Source organism: Seriola lalandi, unplaced genomic scaffold (genome assembly GCF_002814215.2).
Source record: "Seriola lalandi dorsalis isolate HSWRI2012SDOR001 ecotype SW California unplaced genomic scaffold, Sedor1 jcf7180002054271, whole genome shotgun sequence".
In the NCBI taxonomy this organism is placed as follows: domain Eukaryota; kingdom Metazoa; phylum Chordata; class Actinopteri; order Carangiformes; family Carangidae; genus Seriola; species Seriola lalandi.
In genome coordinates, this window is record NW_019524824.1 from 307,873 (window position 1) to 332,552 (window position 24,680).

General features: G+C 42.2%; 1 protein-coding gene across 1 annotated transcript in view; it reads left to right on the forward strand.

Moving 5' to 3' along the window:
- Positions 1 to 22,066, forward strand: part of kcnh5b (potassium voltage-gated channel, subfamily H (eag-related), member 5b) — a 127,408-nt gene extending 105,342 nt beyond the window's left edge. The window contains exon 13 of the mRNA XM_023405307.2: positions 20,503 to 22,066. Within this exon, the coding sequence (XP_023261075.1) occupies positions 20,503 to 21,597 (1,095 nt within the window). The 3' untranslated portion in view covers positions 21,598 to 22,066. The remainder of the gene's footprint in view (positions 1 to 20,502) is intronic.
- Positions 22,067 to 24,680: the final 2,614 nt, after the last annotated feature.

The following is a 24,680-nucleotide window of genomic DNA, read 5'->3' on the forward strand; positions in this document are numbered from 1 at the left end:
GTGTGTGTGTGTGTGTGTGTGTGTGGGGGGCTGGCTGAGTGTTATTGACTGTTGAGGGCATATTTTTTAAAAGCAAGCGGACAGCAAGAAAAAGGTAGTATTTTTGTGTGTGCAGGGATGGAGAGTAACTGAATACATTCACTCAATTTAGAGGCTCTGCTACTTCACTCGACTCTTTCTACTTTTCTGCTCATCAGAATCAGATTTTATAATTGAAACAGGGCACAAGATAAAACATGGCTGTGGAAACTGTCAACTCTTCAGGATCTTTGAAAGAACTGCCTTTATTTCGGCTCTGTGAAGCTGGTTCTCACATCAGCTTGTATTGTATTTATAGGTTATTTTGCTCTGACCAATCAAAAGCCATTTATATATCCGTTTTGCCGAAATCATTTTCTGGCAACATCGAAGCTGGGGAGGTTAAAACTCCAGCAACACTTGTGGCCTTTATCAGGGTCATCAAATAGATGGGTGAAACCATATTTGGTATATTTACTACTACTAAACTAAATATGGTATTTTCTCATGGATATCAAAACTTTTTATACTTTGGTGTTAATAATCTTACTTAAGAGATCTGAGAACTGCTTCCCCCACTGTTTGTGTGACTGTCTGTGTGCGCATGCTCACGCCGAGCTGCGGACGATGTTTTAATCGGCGAGCAGCCAGCTGAGTTGTCAGAAGCTCTTTATAACAGGCTGTTGACCAGCAGCTCGCTCAGGGCAGAGCTTCCCAAAAGCTTCGTCTTCATTCTGCTCACTCACAGCGGAACAAAGTTAACGTGATAATTAATTGATTGCTTAGAGGAATTTGTTTCTGCGTTCACCCCCTCCTGTGAAAACGCTCTTCCCTCAGGTCCAGGCAGTTTACACTGATTTCAGTCTGTGAGTCTAGTGTGCTCTTATGGAGTTTTTTTCCACGGTGGATGTGTGCAGAATATCTTTTTCCACAGTGAATTTTACCACTTTTCTCCATGTTAGCAAAAAGTCAGTCAAGCGGCAGACGCACATTTGTTTTTAAAGGTCAGAGGTCAGGATCTGCTGCTGGAGCTGGAGTTGTGTTGAAGGTTTTGAAAATTCAGTAATTATTGACAACCAGGCAGCAAGGATGGAGCTCTGCTGCCAAACCCTCTTCGCCTTAGTTGCTGTTTTTTACTGTGATTGTTGACGAAGCATGTTGCTTTTTTTTTTAGGAGATTCGTTGCTGTATATTTTTCTCTTTTGTTCGCATCTTGGATTAAAATAACACAGAGAGAAACTAAGGTCTTTAGGTCATGCAGATGTGTGCTCTTAAAAAAGCAAAGCAGCATCTGCATCATGTACCAAAAATACACATGGCTGTTTCTGTTCACCACATGCTATACAAAGTATATCTCATATCTTCTCATGTATATATGTACACACACACACACACACACACACACACACACACACAGACACACACACACACACACACAGAGGCCATCTGTGTACTCTCAGGCTACAGCCGACTCTGATTCTTCTACCAGTGACTCTTTCTCATTTATAACAGTTCAGTTTTCATTCTCACCACTTGCGTTGTGCTAACAGACCGACAGTGGAGACACACTGTCATGCTCAGTGACAGAAAAGAAGAAGAAAATAGATGTTTCAGATTTGGTTCAGCAACTTTTGTTCCTATATTTGTATCTATTACACTCAGCCCTGGGCTCAAGGCATTCTGGGACATTCTATATTAATCCAAGGCCTGAGGGGCTTGTAGTCCATGGCTATCACTTCACATTGGTACCACGTAAAGTGGGCTAAAGCCGTGTTTGGCAGCAGGGTTAGCCCCAACTTTTCATGGCTAAAAATAGAAATGTAGGATGTAACTCCGGGCGAACTGGCTTATTGTGAAAGAAGGCTGAACAAAAGCTGCAGGCCCAGTCTTAGCTCACAGAACAGGATGTCCACAGGCTACGAAAACAATTACACACTTCTCACATGATCACAGTAATTAGTGGTTGTTCTCATCTGCTATCATCTCTTCTTTTCTACAGTCATCACAGCCTAATCCCAGCTACATCAATGTAACATCAGAAAGATGTCGGACAGATGTTACGTCAAACCCCAACGTTGGCGACACTGGTGACAAGACTAAAGCAGTTTCGGTCACCTTACATACACTGTAGGATATCAGAGATAATCTTATTTCATCCATTAACGTACACCTGGTGATTTGTGTCTCGATCGCTAATGTTGATATTATAATTAGCATGCTAATATGCTAACCCTAGCATTAGCATTTAAATGTACTGTGCTAACGCTTACGTTAGCATGTAAACATGAGTGTAGTTAGAATGCTGACAAAAATATGTTTATGAGTTAACGAGTTGTCACGTAATGGATTGAAGTGAAAGTTCAGACGTGTTGATGAGTCCTAATGACTGTTTGTGCTGATTTTATGGGAATCTAAAATTATTTTTGATATTAACTCTTTAAACCAGAGGGTTGGACTGACGGACCGACCAGCCAACACTAGGCGACCATAAACCAACCGACAGTGTGGGTAAAAATTTCACAAGGTGAAAATGTCAAGATATGAAAGGTTTGGGATTAAACAGAAGCGGTTTTTTATTTTCGTCATTTTACAAAAGACATTCAGCTGTTTAGTGACGAGGTAAGGTTTTGTGAGATCACTTGTAGACTTCACTGGCATCAAAAATCGTCCTGATCTTATGACGACAAACCAGCTTTGACTTCTGAAAGTAAGAGTCAAATAAAAGCAGTTGATCCCTGCCGTTTCTCATCAGGGCTCACTGTTCTACTTTTCTCACATCGCTTCACCTCAGAGGAGCAAACACACAACCTGACGTTTTTACCAGCTGACACATTCTCATTTTACTTTTACTTCTAAACTGACGCTAAGCTTTGTAAGTGCCGATCATCTGCATCAGTCACAAAGCAAAGACAAGGAGAGGGGGCAGCTAACATGTTCCACATTGAAATGAGTCATGACCGGATCTCCAGCTTTTATTAAACATGCGCTGATTTTATTGATTCTCCTTTATGTTTATTTTCAGCCTCTTAATGCTCAGAAAAATTTCATATCACAGTAAGATTAAATATGAGCATGTGTAAAGCATTGCACTGTAGCCTCTGTTACCTTGTGTTTCAGAGGAGGACAAATTTTTAATAATGAATAAAGTGGAAGATGTGTGCACAGGAGTGTGTCCTGAAGAGATGAAGGGGGGAGGAGAAGCTTGTATGCATACAGTGTGTGTACGAATCTGAAAGATGAAAGACGTTATGGTTGAGGTGTGTGTGTGTGTGTGTGTGTGTGTGTGTGTGTGTGTGTCTGTGTGTGTGTGTGAGCACAGGTTTGTTGGATGATGGGAAGGTTGAAAATGTGTCTTAGTGAAATTAAGAGTAAGGTGGATAAAGGTTTGTTTGTGTAGCTGTGTCCCAGTTTTAATGTGAAGTTAAAGTCATTTGGAGTCTGTTTTTATTGTTTGTGCTGGAAACATCATTAATTTATATTCAAGTAATTAATCTATAAAGTGTCAATAATAGTGTCAAAGGTCAATCACAAGTTCCAGAGGCATGTTCATGTCTTCAAAATAATCCAAAGTTACAACAAAGAGCCAATGTTTGGCATTTTGTTTGAGAATCAATTAATCCTTTAGATAATTCATCAATAGTTACATAATTTTCCTTTCAATAAAGTAATAAATTAATTGACTGTTTGTTTCAGCTCTGCACTTAATAATGTCAGTAGACATGGGTTGTTTCATTTTCAAGAGTGGAGTTGATTTTTAATTTCTAATTGATATTATTGATTTGTCCTGATAAAGAGATAAAAATATGTGGGTAACATTGGAAAAGTAAACTTGTGATGCATTTAGACTTGTAAATGCCGAGGAGCTGCAGACAGAAAGAGTGTAGCAGCCTTAATTGGGCCCAGTGGGTTTGTCTAGCTTCTCAGCAGTCTCGCAGTCTGTCCTGCTCTGTCTTGGATTTGCACAGTTTACCAAAGATTCTCTGACCAAATTCATATGTATGTTCTCATAATTCTGTCGTGTAAACATGAAGCAGATTTTTTTTGGAAATACCCACAATAAAGCAGAAGCTTGACCTCTGTGCTGCTTGTCCATGGAAATCATTATGTATTTCTACATATGTTGCAGTACAAGCACAGTGCTGCCCTTTTTCCAGGTCTTCAACATGAATCATCATCTCTAGAGAACCTGTAATCTGTTAGCTCTAATATGTAACCTTTAATTTAACAGGTTTCTCATTGTCATACAAGCCAGATACAGTTTTCAACCAACTGCTGTTCCAGTGGTTACTTACCAGTGGTTCGGTGTGTTGTGTGGGGTATTTACTCTTAAGCAGGTAGAAACACTCTTTTTGTGGATTTGTCCAGTCTTTGTGGCTTTCAGCTCGTCTTCAGGTTTGTCCAAGCTTTACTGTTTGAAGGCCTGACATGAACAGACTCTGCCAGGTGTGAACCAGAGCCAGTTTCACTTCTTCCTTGTTTTGGCGGTGGCTTTCCAGGCTGATGGCAGTTTTGCCTTAAAAATCTTTTTGGATGCCTCGCCTGTTTGGCTAGGATTACTGTCCTGCTGCTGCATGGTCCTGACAGGACTGTATGTAAAAAGAGCTGAGTCCTGCGTCCTCAAATTAAAGCTGACTGCGCTCTAGTATTTCCCATAATTATAGCTACGATTCATACACGATAAGACATCAGTAATATTTTTAAACTGCACAAATCGCTTGTATAAATACATTTCACTAAAGGAACCACTGAGCTGATCTGCTGAATCAGATTCAAACTGGAAAACTAGGGTGAAGCCCCAGTACAAGCACAGTACAGTGTCTGTGTGAGTTCCTCTGTGTGTCTAAATGAATATGGGCTTTCAAGCATATTGGAGTCTTATATGAGCCTATAGGGAATGTGTGACTGTGTGCTCAAGTGTGCATGTGTATATACTAATTGTGTGTGTGTGTGTGTGTGTGTGTGTGTGTGTGTGTGTGTGTGTGTGTGTGTGTGTGTGTGTGTTTGAGCGAGGCTGGGTCAACCGCAGGGAGTCGACAGGCGCATTAGGGACGAGGTGCAGCAGAGAGGAGAACAAGTCATCCATGCACACAGTCTCATTTTCTCCTCCTCTCTCGTGTCTGGTAAATAATGAATTGTTGAAGTAAAGAGGAAAAAGTCACCAATTCTTTCCTCCTGTGTTTGTCTCTCTGGAGAAGTCGTAGCTGCATTAAAGAAAGACAAGGGAGGATTTTCTCTGCAGAGTAGTTGCAAGAAACGAGAAAAACTAACACGCTTTTAAAAGGAGTGGACGCCGTGTCGTCCACATGCTGTTCTTTAAGCAGTCATTTCACAATGCTGCAGCAATAAGGGCCTGTGTGTGTGTGTGTGTGTGTGTGTGTGTGTGTGTGTGTGTGTGTGTGTGTGTGTGTGTGTGTGTGTGTGTGTGTGACAGTGTGTGTGTGTGTGTGTGTGTGTGTCCCATATGCTCCAAGGGCCAAAACAATTAGTTGATTAACAGATTTGTCAATAGATCCTGTAAAAATATGAAACGTTTGCTGATTGCAGCGCGTCAGATTTGATGATTCAGTGCTCCTCTGTCACTTTGGGCTCTGGGTTAAGCAGACAATTTTATATATATATATATATGGCTCTGGTTCACACCTGGCAGAGTCTGTTCATGTCAGGCCTTCAAACAGTAAAGCTTGGACAAACCTGAAGACGAGCTGAAAGCCACAAAGACTGGACAAATCCACAAAAAGAGTGTTTCTACCTGCTTAAGAGTAAATACCCCACACAACACTTCTATATATATATATATATTTTATAGTTGCACTTATTTATCAACTTTCAGAGGAATCATCTCATGATCATGTGACAATATTGTTTTTGTCCTTTTTCCAGATCCTCTTGTTCAAATTAATGATAAATGACTGTAACCATCATTAATTGGGTTGGATGGTGATGGCAGGGTGTCTCTTTATGTGCATTATATTTTATTCAAGCTTGCACTGTGTGTTTAGCCATATATTTTTACATAATTTTTTTTATGTATTTTTGTTTGGCTGCCTTTGTGCACAATGTTATTAATGTTTAAGCTGAATCACAGGAAATCAATTTAGTTTTTTAACATACTAATGTTTTTGTTTTACACGTGTGAAAAGTTACGTCTGATGTAATATATAAAATCCAAACACTGATTTGGTTATTTTATGGGACATCATGCTGATCTCATGATATTTGTTTCCCAGCCTCATTTTATAAAGTAAATAATGAATGTGTGTGTGTGCTGTGGTTGTGTGTACATCACTAACGAGGGTGTTAACGTGTGGCCATGTGTGTTTCATTTGTCATTATGAGCGTGTATATATTCCCTCAGAGTTTGGTACCCTGTGGTGACTGTGTGTGTGTCTGTGTGTGTGTGTGTGTGTGTGTGTGTGTGTGTGTGTGTGTGTGTGTGTGTGTGGGTGGGAGAGAAATGACAGGATTACCTGGGATTACCCGTCTCCTCTCCCCCCTCAGTCCCGCAGGACCTTTTGTGATGAGCAATGGAGGCAAGAGACGGAGAGACATGAAAACACGTACACACAGTATGTACGTGTTTGTGCATGATCCAGGTATTACTCATGTTATTAGTCCCACAATGGGGATATGTGCTGTGCTGTGTGTGTGTGTGTGTGTGTGTGTGTGTGTGTTTTGGATCTGGACAGATGACATATCATCTAATTTTGATATCAGTAACAGAATCAGTCAGTCTGTAACTGCTTTCAGTAAACAGAGAATCAATGATGTGATAATAATGGACAGTCTAACTGGAGCTAATTAAGTAGCTTCTCATTTCGTGATTATTTGTTGCATTTTTTTCTTTCAATGTTTGTTTCAAAGTTTTGAAGAGTTTTTGTCTTCATGTGCTTCTGTGATGTCTGCGTGTGTGTTTTCTGAAGCTGCAGTGTGTTGATCTCTCTGACGACACACCTTTGTTTTATATCCATTATACGTGGGAATGAAGGGGATTGATGGATACCAGTGTATACACATATCGTTGGTGATAGAGGACCGACAACTCCTCATTCCTCTGTGATGGAGTTAAAAAATAAGCAGTGACACTGTGTGTGTGTATGTGTGTGTGTTTAGCTCACATTGATTAGAGACCACAGAGTCTCGTAGAATGAGCTGATCTAAGTGTGTTTTAATCTCTGTAGTCAGTAAGTGTTATTTCTTCTTGCAATCTTGTTTTCTGCCCAGCACTCTCTCTCTTTTCTGCCTAGCACTCTCTCTCTCTCTCTCTCTCTCTTCCTCTCTCTCTCTCTGTTGCTATTTTTAGAAGCTTTATGATACGAGCTCCTTCGATGTCTGCCAGAGCCGAGCTGTAATGTTCCTCCCTCACCGCCGCCTCCCTTCACTTGCTCTTATTGTTATTTCACTCTCTCATTGATGCAGGATTGTAGTCGGTAGTCAGATCCAACACCAGCGAGCCCGCGGTCCAGTTTAGATCCTTTTATTCACTCCAGCTATTGTTGTGTGAGCCAATCGAGCATCTATCCATCACTCTGACTGCTGCTGCAGCTGCTGGTGTGTGTGTGTGTGTGTATGTGTGTGTGTAACAAAGAGCTACAACTCAACAAAAAGAATTTAATCAAGCGCAGGATTGAGAGCACCCACATCATGTACATGCTCACACACACACACACAGTTTCTCCTTCAGCATCCAGGATTAAACTTCTCACACCAACTGTAGAGGTATTACTCCACTTCCACCCGTCATGGTGACTACCGCATCGTGCAGGGGGGTCTCAGGGGACCACTGTGACATTCAAGTCAAGGCAAGGGGGTAGGGACTGAATATGAATACCGTCAGTGTGGTTTACTTTGTTTTCATCACGATAAAAAGAACCAACCTTGACATATCTTAACATGTATCAAAGACACAACAAATAAACTGTAAAAGAAGGGTCTCTGGAGGATTTTAACTTTCAATATGCATGCTGGGAAGTCTGCTAATATGCTGATGATGAATGTTTGAATAAGCTTAAATAAGCTGAGTGAACTCTCAGCAGTTCATTAATTCAACTCATTATTTTAAGTGAAAAGAACTCGAGTCAGAAGATCTCAGTTTTATAAACTCTGAAATGGTCTGAAAATAAAAACAGTTGGATGAATTTCAAATGAAATATAATGAAATGTAGAAAAGATGAAATACACTAAATTTCTGTGTGATGTTTAGTGTTCAGTGACCAGGGAACCAAGTGATCCCAGGTACAAGTTGGATATGTAGTCGAACTAGTTTTGATTTTGTAGCAGGTCTCAGTTCTGTGTGTCAATATATCAAATACTGGATCCTCCCAGTTCAACACGAATGAACTTTACACTGCTACGGACTGAAACAGCCATATGCTCACACTCTAGTCCAACACTGACAAAAGCCTTCACCTCCCATCTACTCATCTTCTATATGTTACCAAACTAACTGATAGCCTTAAGAATAAAAGCATTATGACCTTATATTGTGTTAAAAGCTCACCTGAGTATCTGTGTGACAAAGTTTAGCTTTAAGTAGTGCAGGCGGCGACTGACTGACACGTTTTCCCCTCAGGCCTCAACGCAGCTGCATGTGCTCGCTGCTGAGACTGTTTAGTTCCACAAAATACATACTCAACTTCTGCTGATACTAGCAACTCCAAATACTTTGAGAGGTGTGCACCTGGTACAGAGGAAAAAGAAACATTTGAACCTTCCTGCTCGACATCAAAGTCACGTTTTGTTCATCCCAACCTCTTCGCCACTCAACAACATGGTCGAGCTCCTTCTGCTTTTGCTTCTTACAGATGAGTAATAATTCAGATTGGTCAGTGTAGCTTCTTGACAGGTGAACATGAACACAACTCATGGCGTCTTCTCTCTGTGACTGTAGAAACTATTTGACTTTGTCTCCTTTCTGTTTGCAGTAAATGCTACAGGCTGGTAACATACGCCTACTGTACTTTGTCTTTCCCGGTGCGATGCTCAAATCAGAGCTATAATCAGTCGTGTCATGTGTGCCCACCCCTTCACCTGCCTCAGCCTTTTCAGATTTGTCAGCCCGCTCTGATTGCTTGCCAACTGTAAGCCCGTTTATTGATTTTTGAATTACATAAACCGCCTATAACTCACCCAGCTGTATCTGCATTTGGATCCGGTTTCCTGTTGCCTGTTATTAGAGCTGTTAAATCACCAATTTCTGCTGCTACAAACCTTTTTTCTTTTTTTACTTTTATTATTGTATATCTTCAGCTAATGTGGGATGAAAGCAAGAACGCCTCCGCTGCAGTTAGATCATGGTTTATTACTAGGAGAACTTTGCATAATTTACACTGTTTGACGGACTGCAATTTGGCATCAGCAGATGAGAGTGTGTGTTTGGATGCGTTTCAGTGTGCTGAGGTGGCTTTGGCTTCGTGCAGTCGCTCCTGCTGGTAATTAGATAAATTCTTTTTTCATCAGAGCCTGCAGAGTCAGGTGAATGAACAGATTTTGATTCTCATCTTCCTTGTATTGAGTCAGATAGGAAAAAGATGGCTGGCTCATTACAGCTAAATGGTAAGGCATGTTAACTCTCAGCATGCACTTCAGCAACCTATAATTTAAGTAACTGCAGGGGAAATGCATCTGTTAAAGAAAGGAAAACAACCATGTAGACAAGCTTCACCTGTGGTCAGTCCTGACTGTACCTGCAACATATTTTTTGGCCACTTGGGGGCAGCAGCAACAAGATGTGAACCATAGATTGTAAATAAAAATGGACATAGCTTCTGTGACTTCAGCCATAAGTTTCTGAAGAGCAGTTTTAAAGCTAAGAGTGTTGCACCACCGTCGCCATCTTGGCAATACGGTACTTCGCCCCCAACTCCCAGCATTTTCAAAAAATTTAAAATAGGGGGGGTGTTGCTGGTGCATGCTGGTTTGTTGCAAGCACGTGCCCATCCACCTGTCACTGACCACACCCTCAGTTATGCAGAACTTTAAGCCTTAATAAAATTTAAACATGTGCGTTATATAAAAATTCACCCCTGTGCAGTTGTCATGAAGCAGGAAATTAGCTATAGAGACCCAAACTGTTTTTGGTACCAGGCCGTAAACATGTTTATTTCTGCTGTAAGGTTGGACATTTTAACATGGGAGTCTATGAGGACTGACGTGGCCATTTGAGGAACTGCAGTTTTTGGCACTTCAGTGTTGACTTCAGAGGTTTCACTTTGTGTGAACACAACATTGGCATTAAGCTGATGCTGTGAACTGTTTTTAGCATTTTAAAGACTTGTTGTTCGTGAATAAGGGTTAACGATATCTTTGCCAAACCAGCTGCGTCACTGTCTGACACTGGGCAGAGTTCAAGTGTATCAGCGTGTTTGCTCTGCTCTGTTGGTTGGTGCTGGGCTTAGCTGCTTTTATCTGAATGTGACCCGTTACACAAACAAGTCACGCTCCTCTGTAATGGGCTCCTCTGTCATTCCTGCACACCGCCAAGACGCTCTCTAGCCACATTCACACGCAGCCGCTTCCTGCCGCACAATTACATTGATGAATGAGAGAGGGAGAGCGGCATGTGACCGCCGGCAGCTCTGCATAAACAACAAACCATCAGCAGTAAAACAGAGAGACTGATTTCCTCCTCCACCGTACAGTGAGAGTGATGGAGGAGCTGAGGAAACATCCAAATAAAAAGTGTGCAGAGAGAGAGAGAGAATGGAGGTGATCATGACCCACAATGCTTTGCAGCAAATTCCTCATGGGCCACATTTGATATTGAGTTGGGTAGTTAAAGAGGAAGAAATCACCTGGTCATATTCAGCATGACGTCCACTGATTTCTTTTTCACTCTCTCACCACATTTCATCATTTTTATTTCTTTAGGCCAGTCTTTACTGTAATATGAATTTTCTCCACGTTTCAAAATACAAAGATTTCAGCAGGTCTTTAAAACACCTTTTTCCAGACGATTGGCTGTTTCAGGGGAGGGGCGGGACATATGTCATATAACCGCCATCTTTGGCTTTACAGACTTTTCTTTAGGAAGTGGTTTGTCTCCTCCTTTATAATGTATTCATATCAAGTCTTTGCTGCAAGACTCCAGGAAGTAACTGCACCCGTCCACAATTAGTCCCAGTAAAACCTGTGTATAAAACCACAACTTGTCATTTTTACACTTTTGTACAAGATGTAAAGTGTTTGCTAGTGAGCTGTAGACCTGCTGGTGTTGGGTTTTGTTTCCTTTAGACACAGCCAGGCCAGCTCCATCGAGTTCTTGGCCAAAGCCTTGGAAACAGGGTTTATGACTATCTATGGGTTGATTCTCCTGTAAGTGTTGGAGCTTCGGTGTGAAAAATACCTGTGACTGCTGCAGAGTCATTTGAACCAGGACTGAATGCCAATTGTACGCTTTCACACTGATGACAAAAGACAGATGTTAGTGGGTTTTTTGTCCAGTGTGAGAGGGGCTTTAGTTTTACTTTTCACGCTCTGACAGATGTCTTTCTTTTCTCTCTCTTTTGTAGCACGTATATTTCTCTTCCTTTTTCAATCTGATTCAGCAGGTTTTTTTCTGTCCTGTTTTTCTGTTCCTGGCCCGTCTTTACTATAATCTATACAGAATCGCCTCCTCTCTACTCTGCTGCTATTTCTCTCCATCTTCCCTTTTTTCTCCTCGTCTCCCTTTGTCTACATTTTTACATTCTCCCTTAAGTGTTTTCTGTTTCTCATCTTCTCTCTCTCTTCCTCTTTTTCCCTGTTGTTTTTCCTCCTTTTCTTTACCTCTTGTTATCATTAGTATCATGTACAGGATCTACTCCTCCATGTCAGTGTGTCTCTATTTAACTTTTTAATGTGCTTTATTAGCTGGCTTGTACTTAAATTCAGTATTGCCAAAGCAATATGTGCAACGTGAGCATTTAACAGACAAAACAAAACAATGGTATGATTACCAGACACTGTACTGTACATATGCTATATATGTGCTGTATACTGTTTCTCTGTACTCGCATTTAATATTATCTAATATTTCCTCCTCCTCTTCAGTCTCTCTCTCTGTAATGTTTTCAGTTTTATTCCTCCCCTCCAGTCAGAATATCATGACCTGACTAAAATGAAGACATTACTCAGCCCAACCAGCGTCTCTGTGTGAAACCCTAAATAAACCCTGACACTCTCCTTCTGTTCGGCTCTTGAATATTTAAACAGGCCTGACATACATCCAGGCAGCTCGTAAACATAATGTTGCATTAGCTCTGTCTCTGGCGCTCTCGGTCTCGGGCCGTATCAACGCTGAGATCCAGTTTATATTTGAACTTATCTCGTAATGAGAGCTTTGAAGTCTGAGACAAGAATAGATTTTTGGTGCCGCGATGTTTAGAGTCCCTCTGCTCCCACAGCTGTTTGGAGCTCATAGAGCAGAGGAGTGTACGTGGCTCCTCCCGTAGAATAACACCTCAATCAGCTGCCTCCTTACATAATTTATAAGGCAGAAGATTTCTCACAGTAAAGCAGAAGAGCATGTAAAACTTCTCAAAATGCCACTAGTCTGCGTAGCACACCACAACCATTCTGTTGTCAGCATCATAATGATGATGTTAAATAACACTGATGGAAGAGTGACGTTAACGCAAATTCCCCACTGTAGGTTAACACAGTTTAAATTGTGTTTTGGCTCAATTTAAGTACGGTGGCCCTGAGAGCTCAACACACTGCAACTTAAGAAAACACATGCAAACTAACAAAACACAAACATCCCCATTAACACAAGCACATACAGAAACGCACTGCAAGTAGCACAGACAGTGAACGTGGCTGGAGGTGTGATAGTACATCCATGCGCACTTGGCAAAGTTCCTCACTTTTTAGTGTCCCCTGGAAACACTTTCGTTGTCGTCTGTCCCACTTGCAGCGTGTTTACGCATTTGGTTGTGTTGTGTGTATTTGCAGCACATTGTGTTTTGTCTGTTTGCGTGTGTTTTTCTTAAGTTGCAGTGCTTTGAACTCTCAGGGCCACCGTATTTAAGAGCAGAGAAGCTCTTTGACATTGTTTGTATTTCATTTTTGAGCTCTAGAGTTGAGTTGTGATAGACAGACATTAGTAATGATGGAACTGCTGCAGAAGTGTGAACAAAGTATTTCTCCTGGTTTCAGTCTGTAAATGGCCAAACCTTCTATGAATTGGGATCTACTGTCTGTTATGTATAAACAGTATCATGTCATGACTCCTCTTGCACTGTGAGAGCCAGAGAAGCAGAATCACTCCTTTACAAACGCCTCCATCCCTGTGGAAATGTTTTGCTAGATTTACGTGTCGATTTGGCTCCGAATGTAAAGAAGGTGACACATTGGATCTGTGCCATGATGATCTGTCACGGTCCTCTCATCTCTGCAGTCATTTCAAATGTAAAAGTTCATTAAAAATTCACATATCACAGGTTCTAAAGGTGGAAGTACAGTTCTCTAAATCAACATTGGCCTTAGTAGTTTTTTTAATTTATTTAAATATAACCATGGTTTATTTAACACAACCCTCCTGTCATCTAGGAAGGATTTTTCCAGTCAACCAAACCTGCTCATGCCACAGTTACTAAGATCCAAGAACATTTTCAAAACCCTCGACTTTTTTTCTGTCAGCTGGTTAATTACGTTCACATTGGTTCCTCAGGTGTAACTCAGCCCTCAGTGAGAAGCCTGGCATGAAGAGTAGCAGCTGAGTTCTTTGCCTGTTATGTCGACGTGCATGTAAATTAGTAAATCCAATTAGAAATCTAATTCACTAGATGTAAATCAAATGATGAAATCAGTAACACCACCTCCTTCAAATGATTGAGGTTCAGATCCTGTGAGAGGAGCTGTGAAAAAAACATACAGATCATCTTTCTACAACACGCTGGACAGAGGAGCTTTCCTCCCACAGAACAGATCAGACAACACTTCATTTCTAAAAAGGAGCGGAGCTGTCTTTGTGATTCATCTTCAAGCTCTAACATCCTTATGTTTTGTTACAGAATTATTTCAGTAATATGATAAAAATAGACTTCACTCCGACAGGGTCAAAACTGTTGCATGGAAACAGAGGCAATGTAATTTCTATTATAAAACACATTTCATCACAAGTAAATTCAATGCTCTATATATTATAGTACAGATGAAAAGAATATAAAAAATGCAAAAATAATAAAGGAATAAAACAAAAAATAAAGCTAAAAAAACTCAGCTCACCAGTAGAAACGTTTTCAGTTAGCTGTTGTGACAGATCTCAGGTCATCAGGTGGTTTATTCCACAGACTGTAACCAGAGTCTCTAAAACCAGCTCCATTAGATCTGGATCTTACTGTAGGACACGGTCAGAAAACAACCACATGATGATCTGTGAGGTCTGACTGCAGGTCAGAAATATACTCAAGACTCAAAGCATTCATTACTTCATCAGACATGGATAATATAAGAACTACCTCAGTACAAGAGAGCAGGGCACGTCGGCATGTTGATTCAACTGACTGATGGTTAATGCAAGGCTACACACACATATATCAATACACACACACAAATAAAACCCATAGAGATGCTACATACATCAACATAAAGTATATTGAGTGTGTGTTTAAGCAGAATAAGAACTTATGTTTTATTAATAGATGGTCAGCACGAGAGGGACTGTTTTATTGTTAATGGTTTCATCACTACACAGAATATGCATTTTATTTTGAATGTGGTAACCAGTGGTAACCAGTGGTAACTGGCGGCCGTGTCTGGAGAGACAATTGGTCGTATGGATGATGGTGTATTTTTACTTTGTTCTCTTTTCGAGGGCTTGTTTGCGCCTTGGCTGGATTCAAGTAGATTATTTATGCGTCTGGAGACAAGTGGCTGACGCAGGTCGACTGAAGGCAGCGGAGACTGTGCACAGATCATACACTTCACTGCTTAACCATTAAATTACACTGAATTACATCACACTATTGTCTGATACAGTTCTCCCTCTAATTCATAATTCCTCATAGAGATTCCTGGTCACCAAAGGAACAGAAGCTGGATATGATGACATAATAACATGAAAAATATACAGCAAAATGTATGAATTTGCTTCTTGTTGTTGGACACAGTGTTTCCACCACAACAACAATATGCATTTTTTATTTTGAAAGTGTATGCGTGTGGTTGCTGGTGGGGAGAGCAAGATGCTGGTAGTTTTACTCAGTTTTACTTTTAGTGTTTTTTTCAAGGACTCATCTGCACCTTGACTTGACTGACACACTGTGGATTATTTAGTGAACGAGATGGAGACTGTTGCAGGTTCTTGGCTCTTTGTTCCCAAAGCTGAGCTGCAAGAAGCTGTGCTCGTACTGACTCTGGACCAGAGTCTCTGTAAGATTCAGTTCTGTAGCTGATGCATAAGAGAATTTACCCACAGTGTCATTATTATATTTACACACTGAGGCAAAATGCTATTAGACAGAAGAAGTGTGAGGCCACTCACATGTATTGTCCAACAATTTCTCATCATTTGAATAACTGAAGTGTCTTCTAATGTCTGTGGGAGGGTTCATGTGTTGTTGTTTGATTGACTGTTATTTCTGACGAACTTCCTGTTAGAGGGTGGTCCATCCCCTCCGGGCTCTGCTTACTAATTTCTCTGTCTATTAGCGTAAGCATCCTGGAATCTGCATCTGTAGCTCTCAGGAGAGAGTGAGGGGTGAACTATGAAGGAACCAAACTGACTTAATTCACATCAGCTCTTAGATAAGAATCACCAGAGTGCACATCCTGTGAAAAGGTGGTGAGATTATACAACTTTAATGGACAATTAAATTCAACCTACTGACCCACAGACTGGTGCTGAAACGTTAGCTGATTACCTGATGAGCAGAGTGTTTTGCTGTTCAGAGACTTATTGAAAAACAAAGCTAGGAGGACACAGGTGTGTCTGAGCTCACTGGAATGATCTGTTGCATCACGTATGTTTCCACTAATTTGTTTGTTTTTGTGTGTGACTGAGGTTTGGTTGGATGGTTGTTACTGCTGATGTCTGAGTGGAGGACACTACAGAAAAACATTCACCCTTTTCAGGCTGCACAAGTTTTATACAGATAACTGTTGTTTCCTGCTCGTTAAGATGTTTGTCACTTTTTTCTCAAATTAATTTCAGATGCTGCAAAGACACAGACATGGACATAGAAGCAAAATGCAGACAAATTAAATAATCCAAATAAATAATGAGAAAGCTTATCTTAACACTTGCTAATTTGCTTCCCAGTAAAAAAAAAAAAAAAGAAAAGATGTATCTAGTGCAGTTTTAATTATAATGTCTACTAAATAGTTCATTTCTTGAGGGGATAAAATTGTGCACTTTTAATCCTTATCAGTGCTAGAATCCAGTGTTTGGTTAGACATAGGTAAAATAACAAAGGAGGACACACTGACATGAAGGCGCTACACAAGTTTCAAGTTGAACATAAATAAATAAGACATCCTGTACATGACTGTACACTAGATAGCTGGCTATTTAAATGACAGCTTATAACCCACACAATGAATTTCAATTTCTCCTACACATTCATAGTCGCAGATTAAAATGGTGTTACAAGAGCTTTGTTCCAGCAGCCATCACGCATATGAATAAGTTGTAGAAGCTCTGCATAGAAGCAACATTTACTTTATTTATTTACTCATTTTATTTACCTTGTCTACATGGTGTTGTCTGTGCTGTGTGTTAAACATGTACGTGTTGGATTGATTACTCCTTTTACTGCAAACCAAATTTACCTACAGGTTAAAATAAAGTAACCTTACATATTTTCCATTTATATGTATTAAATTATTAGGTGAATAAATGACTTAGACTCAGCTATGTAATTGTGTAATTTCAAAGGTCTGTATTCAGACCTCATGTTCACTATGAACTGTAGCTCAGATGTTTCTTGTAAACTCAACATTAAATTCACTTTTGAACTGTTTCTGTACAGTGTGTAGACCAATCGGCCACAAAGGAACACCTTTAACAGACAGATAAAGTTCAAAGTTAGAAAAGACGTCTATGAAGAAAAGTATCATTAACTCAAACACTTTACTGGTGAATAAATGTCAGCTGATTCTTTTAAAAGGCTCTTAAAGAGGCAATTTACTCACCAGAGGAGGAAATCAAGTCCAAGTACTTTCCCTGCTGGAGATGAATCAACATTTTGATTAACGAAGTATTCAATAACTTCTAATATTACCTAATTTCATAACCTATTCAGGTAAGGTTTTATGTCATTGAAGGTTTTACATGTTAGTGATATGATATAAAAAAATTCATCACTTAAGCCATAGTGTCACCTCAAACCTTCAGTTTTACGTCTAAAGGCAAAAACCAGTCAGTCATTAAATGGGTTTGTGATGCTCACATCAAACTTTTTTATAACCTCTGTAGTAACCACCGAGAAGCTCTGTGTTAATACGACAGCTGTTCAGCCGAGAAGCCGTTCATCCATCACGACTTCTCACTCCTCACACACTGTGAGAGATCCATTCAGCAGCAGGGTCACTCATGACTCCCGGTTCTTCTATGCTTGGGTAATGGTGGACAGCCACTTCTGACTGTGAATGAGGCCCCATACGTGAGTGTGTTGGCTGTCAGGAGAGAATAATTGGGTCAGCAGAAATTAGGCTGAATGTGAGAAATGAGTCAGGCCACTCAACCCAATGCCACGAGGTCAGAGCGCTCATTGTGAGGAGCTTTAGAGATGTGTAGCGCTGCCTGTGCCAAACCATTTACTGTGGTCTTTAAAAACTCTGACCGGCAGCCAAAGTCTTTAGAGTAATGGATCTGAGTAAATTACAGTCACAGAAAAGTTTCTTTTCAGTTGAGGAAAGCATCAGCATGTCTTTGTGCTGATGGTGTTAGAAGTTTGTAAACCAGAGCTTCTGCTATATTAAAAAAAAAATCTTTCTGTTTAACCCAAACACAGAACTCAGGACAGGGAGTTCACAGCTCACAGGAATGATTTACTATCAAAGTAAAGGTGAAGGGGGGACTGGGCTGGGGGAGCGGGACAGGACCTGGCCAAGGTGCTCGAAGGCGGCTGGGCAGGCGGTGTACAGGTACTGAAGTTGAGGCTGAGTGTGCTGGGTGAGGCAGATGCACACAAGGGCAGGCAGAGAAAGGTGAATGGACAATCTGGGGATGAGTGGAGGGATTTATCCTGCAGCAGCTTGTTAAGATGACAAGGTAATCAGGTGCAGGTGCACAGGAGAATTGGTGGGAGCTGGAACCAGAAAGCAACACCTAGCACATCCAGACACACACAAATATACAGAGACGGACAAACCAGGAACAAGCGGGAAACACCAGGAAGGGGAACACAGTGGAAACACAAGAGAGTGATAGGAAGGCAGAGCAGCTGTGCAGATATTGTAGAAAGTAAAACTTAAAATGAAAGATTTTTGTACTGGATGTAAAAAGAACTCCAGGGTTTCGCAGTCATGCAGTGTCAACAGTCTTATCATGTAGTACGGTTTCATTTTATATCTACAAACTCAAGTCTGAGTGGTCACAGTAGACATGAGGTTCAGGGGTGAAAAGGCTCCTGGTCAGTTGTTTGTACATTAATGAAGTGGAGTCAGAAGAGGTTTGAACTTTTCATTTGTCTGCTTCAGTTTGCACAACATGGATCCACATCTGTTTGCATCTGTCCCACAGCTTTGTGGGGACCAAAACGCTGGACCACATAAGTTGAAATATCTGTTTAGTCTGTGTTTGTGTGAACATGGCAAATGAACTGTGTGGGCAGTCGTCCTGGTTCTACAGCAGATGTCACTTCACTTCACTGTCACAGGTTTTGTCAGGAGATTGACAGCCTTGTTCTGAGCAGAACGATGAGCTGTCACTGGACTGTTTCTGTCCTTATTACCGATAAAATGCAAACAGAATTGTCCCAAATCTAGACATCGTAGGATTTAGCAGAATTTTTTCTGTGAGCAGAGAATGAGCAGCTCATTTAGTCGACAGAAAAGTCACAGGTGACAAAGTTTCCAGACTGGACTCAAACCCAGGATCTTGTGGTTGAACAGTCTGAGCCAGGACCTCCACCTTACTGTTTTTAACCTGTAGAATGACTGAGTAGTTAAAGATACATTTAGTCCATATAACACTTCACTTCGTTTGATCACTTTCACTTCAAGTGACACTTCACTTTCAGCATTTTCTTTTCACCGTAACTGACGCTTGATGTTTTCAGCTCTTTCACCTCAGTCCATGCGATGGGAGATAAATCTGTTAAGCTGTATGTCAGACTTTGGCTTTACTGGACAGCTTTCAGAAAATATCCTGTGTGCTGTATATGTGACTGACTACACGAATAACTGCTTACACACTGATATTCATGGGTAATTTACCCTGTTTCAGATCCATATGCTCTCCACTGAAGTGTTTGGATGCACTTATATGAATCAGAAGTGTCAAAGATACTTGGGTCTGACACATTATTTCTTGACAGATCAACAGGCAGCGACGGTAGTTGCTGAAGTTAATGGAAAGTGAAGTTAGTTCATGGAGGTTCATCAGATTTGATCCTGTCACATCAGCATCAGCAGCTCAGCTGTGACAGTCTTGTTTTGATCTATACACAAAGACAGTAGAATCTTTGTTCTTTTTAGAAAGATATGAGTAAAAAAAACAAAACACCAGTGATAACTTTTCATTTACTTTTTTCTGAAATCACACTTTACCTGTCAGAGTTAATTTAATTAAAAGTGCTAATCTTCCAGGTTATGCCTCCAGGAAGCTGTGGAGTTTTGAAATTATTGACAGGGCGTCTCTGTCTCCCCCTCCTCATATGTTCTCCTGCAGCTCAGAGCAGTCTTTGCTTGGTTTGGCTCAGAGGGCTCTCAGCAGCAGTGGTTGGAGGAGCAGGAAGTATAGGTGGATGAGAGGAGGGAGTTTCGGAGGTAAAAGCGCTTGGTTGGGTAGATTATGGACGGACAGCAAGGTGGGCGACTCCCCTCGCTTCCATCTTTAACTCAAAGATCGACTCAGGTTGCCATCTATCGGGAGCATTATCATTTTAACCAATAATAATGCTTAAATCGCCAGTTGGATGGCTGGCTGCCTGCCTTCCAGGGATTTCTGTCATTCCCAATGTAATTAGTGTGTAAGGGGAGCCAGGAGAGAGGCTGGCGCCAGACTGAGGCTGAATAATACAGGGGGAGGTGTAGGAGCGCTGATGGATAATTTAACACGGATCTCCAGAAGCCGGCTACACTTTGCAGTACCTGAGTGCACTGCAGAGAAAATGTGACATGTGAATATACTCAAGTGAAAAGGTTAAGACAGACTGACAGATTTCCATAATAATAAATCTTCCTCTTTTCTGTCATTGTTGTAGAAAAAGGTTTTATCTCCAATGATTAATGTGCAACGGCCGGCGGGGAGAGAATTATTATTCATAGTATTCATATGAAATGATAAGTGCTCTGATAAGCAGTGTGTTGCTTTTTTTTCTTTGCATGTTTCCCCTGCAGATAATTTTCCGCAAGATCAGTGAGGTGAAGAAGGAGGAAGAGGAGAGGCAGCGAGCGAAGAACGAGGTGCAGCTCACCATCCCGCAGGACCATCCGGTCCGGAAGCTTTTCCAGAAGTTCAAGCAGCAGAAGGAGCTCCGCAACCAGGGAGCGTCTGCCGCCTCGCAGCTGGACCTGGAGAAGAACCAGCTGCAGGTGGAGCAGCACCAGCACCTGCACCCCCAAAGCCTGCAGCTCGGCCACTCCAGCCTGCAGCACTCTCTGCCGCTCAGCCTCCAGCGGCCCCACTGCTCCATGCAGAACGGGGCCCCGCCCAGCAGCAGCGTGCTGACCGTGTCTCAGGTCACGCCCATGCAGAGCTCCCTGGCGTACAGCCATCCCAGCGAGCCTCCTGCCAAGCAGAACAACTGCGATATCTTGGAGCTGCAGCCCAGTTCTGCTGGAGCGGGAGGTGAACAGACGGTCAGGCTCAAGGTCAGCACGAGCCCTGCCCTGGGGAAGCCGCCCCCCAAGGCCAGCGGCTGGATGCGCCTGAAAAATAACATGGCCCCAGTGGAGGCCAGGAAGGAGGGGATGAACAACAACGTTAAGGCCGTTTCCGTGGAGATGCTCTCTCAGGAGGGTAAAGGTCAGGAAGCAGGGCGTAGTGGGGATATAGAGGAGGGCGGGGTGTCCAGCAACAACCCCCTCCGCAAGACAGACTCCTGCGACAGCGGCATCACCAAGAGTGAGCTGCGGATCGACCGGGCGGGGGAGGCGCGGACCCCCGCCGCGGTCACCCCCCTCCTCCACAGCCCTCTCCCCGGAGGAGCGGGGTCTCCTCACCCTTTCTGCCCCATCCCGGAGCAGGCCCTGCAGGCCGCGCTGCACGAGACCCGGCTGGAGCTCCGGGAGGACATCCAGACTCTGGGAGGCCGTCTGGGCGCCCTGGAGAGTCAGGTAGCTGAAATTATCAAACTGCTGTCAGACAAGAGGCGGCCGTCCACGGGGCTGCCGTCCGCCTCCACCACCCCTAAAACCAAAATACAACGTCAGGACATTTTCACCGTTTCCAGGCCTGTTTCTCCAGACTCAGAGAAGGATGAGGGGCTCTGAAGAGAGCTAAACCAGTGGTGTAGAGAGTGTCCTGGAGCCACAGTGATCACATGGCACATTGTTCTACTATGATCACGATTATCAATTCAAGGTTACGATCGCTCTGTCAGATTCAGTTACACCACTGGTCTCAATTCTCTGAGATTATAAAAGAAAACTGGCTTCTTTAACATTTGCACACAGACTTTTACCTCCAGGTCATGTGAGAGTCCTCGCTCCACAGTGACCTGGATCCCGTTTTTTTGATTGTACATACCTCTCTATGCATGTCCAGCTGGATTCTGGCCTGCCAAAGAAACAACAACCGAACGTACTTATTGCCTGTATATTATGCAGTTGACTGCATGCAAATGGAATTTAAAGAGACATTTTATTGAGCTACACTGTACATATGAATATTTTTCATTGATAATTTACTATGTGGACATTCAGGGTTTGCATACTGGTAGCACTATAAACATTAAATAACAAAAAGGGTTTACTGGCAAAGGGATTGTGCATGGATTATTTATGATTAGAGAAATTGAACGGGATGAAGTTTGTTTTTTTGTTTTTTTTGTTTTTTTTCTTCTTTGCCTGTGAGATGAAATAGAAGTTTGATTCTGCTCTCACCTCCTCGCCCTCCAAGAACACAGATTGCCATATGTGAAGAAGCAGCATCCCTAAACACAGGGAGGGAACTTCCTGGTTTGAGGTAAATCTTTTTTATATTCGTTAGTGATTTTGCTTCTTATAATAATTTCTATTTTTGATTACTGAAATGTCCTTGGCCTCATTTTGACTTCCGGTAAACCCTTAAATGTTTATTTTGTTAGAATCCTCCTTGTGTCTATGCATTGCTCGGGTACGCCGCTAGAATATTCTGAATATTAATACCTTTGTTATCATGTCGGTGAATGATTATTTTTTTTGTTCCATTCCTCTGCATGAATCAGGGATGGCAGAACGCACTTTGGGTAAAGCTGGGATGACGAGAAAGCTTTGGGAAAATAACACGGAGTTTAGTTCACACAAAAGTCCACTCAGCACAGTGACATGTAATCCCGCAGCCCCAGCACCACCACCACCACCACACACGGCAGTCTTAACAAGCGAGCGTCTCACTGAGGCCCGCTCTCAATTCCTTTAGGGACCGCAGCTTCGCCGCCAAAAGCTCGAGTAATAAAAAAATGGAATACTGTACTTTTTATGATGATATCAGTTTTCTACATCCGCATGCAAAGGAGTAGTTTTATGCTCCAGCACATATACGTGTGTGTGTGTGTGTGTGTGCATACATATACACATGCGTACACGTGCACAGTGTGACGGCGTCTCTTGATGTGAAGCCTGTCGGCCCGGGGAGACTTGTGCTCCACAGAAGTCAGATCAGTGGGCTTTTCAGGTCTTGTGAGACTCAGACGCTGTCCCTCCTCGCCCTGCAGTTCAGCAGCACTCGTCCCGTGACGCTCATACACATGATCATATTTAATAAGGCAGAACAAGAAGAACACAGATGTACAGTAGCCATCATGAAAGCCTCAGTCGGTAGATTTAGGTCATTCCTGCTTCATAACTTTACCCACAGTGTGGAGTGAACAGACAGGTGGCAGAAAACGAGCTGATGTGACAGAAAATACATCAGCAGTCAGATGTGACTGAGAGGGTTCAGGTCATGTAACACACCTTCTGGTGGCCATATTGGAGGCCATTAGCTCTCGGATCACCAAACAGCTGGTTGGATTTTATGCTTTTATAACACAGTCAACAGTTGAGCTGCAACAGAACATGAGGAGGGAGAAAAGGGCCCTCATCAGAGTCTGACAAGGATGTTGCAGATCACAGTCAGCACGTCAAACCCCAAGGCCACCAGGGTGCGCAGGGTGGTTGGATTGCTAAACACTGGGTTTGACTGTCTCAGTTGAAGTGTGCTGGTTTTGTTGGATATTGTTGGACTTGGCTGATTTTGATGCCACTGCACGGTGTTTGTACAGAGAGAGGATCAAAGGATCAGAGTCCACAGCGTGGCCCATCCGACAGAAATATGGTTGCAGAAAAGAGAACTGGTATATGTAACTGTGTCAGCACTTCACATGGTGGCCATGATGGAACATTGAAGTAGTTTCACAGGATCTACGATGTCCTGCGTGACGATGCACAGTCCCCCCCAGTTCTGACATCAGGAAGGCACGGGAAGGAAAGGATGTGAGAGGTACTTTATTTGAAACCTAGTAATGTGTCATTCCTGGCCCCTCATGCTCACCAAAAACCTCACGTTGTGATTGATTAATGTTTGATGTGTTGTCTGACATATCTGCTTTGAAGGCATGAAGGCATTTTGGTGATCGAGTCTGAAGAAGCAGCCATTTCAGAAGACGAATACTTCTCAGCGTAGATATGTGTGCATGAAAAAGAACCGATGAGGTAAATGTCAGTGCATCTGAAATTTTAAAAGCCTATTTTTAATGATCGCCACTGCAAGTGAACACAGTCTCTTTGTGTAGTTTTTCACTCTGGAAAAAAAAGTGTAAATCAAAACAAAACATTGTCATTTACATTTTCCTGGCTTTCCACCAACTTTCCACCAAACCACAAGCTGCCCCGAAATTTAAGCATCTGTTTTGCATCCTGGTTGAGGCCGATCATGATGTTAGACATGCTGATTTGTGTCTCTCTGCTGCCAGCAGACTGGAAAATGAGGATTATTAACTTTGTAATTTTAATTAGCATAAAATCACAGCAGATGAAGACGAGTTTAAACGAGATTTCTGTCACTGTATGCTAATCAGGTTTTTGCTTTGGAACATTTTGGAGAGGAAACTGTTTTAATGGCTTCTCCTCTGCAAATGACAATAGTTTTATTTAAATGGGATTTTCGTCCTGTGCACGCAGCTCTGTTTTCTGCACCAACCTGCTTCACGCTCACAATCGGCGCAGCCCCTCGTTCGCTCTGCTGTCGGCCCCTGAGCAGATCCCCTGCAAGGATCAGGGGTAAGTGCCTTGCTCAGTGGCACCTCAGCAGCAGTTTCAGGCAGTTTGGATTGATGCAGAAGTTGATTTACTGGAAGGCTTTGATGATGGCTACCACTGTACCTGTGTAGAGC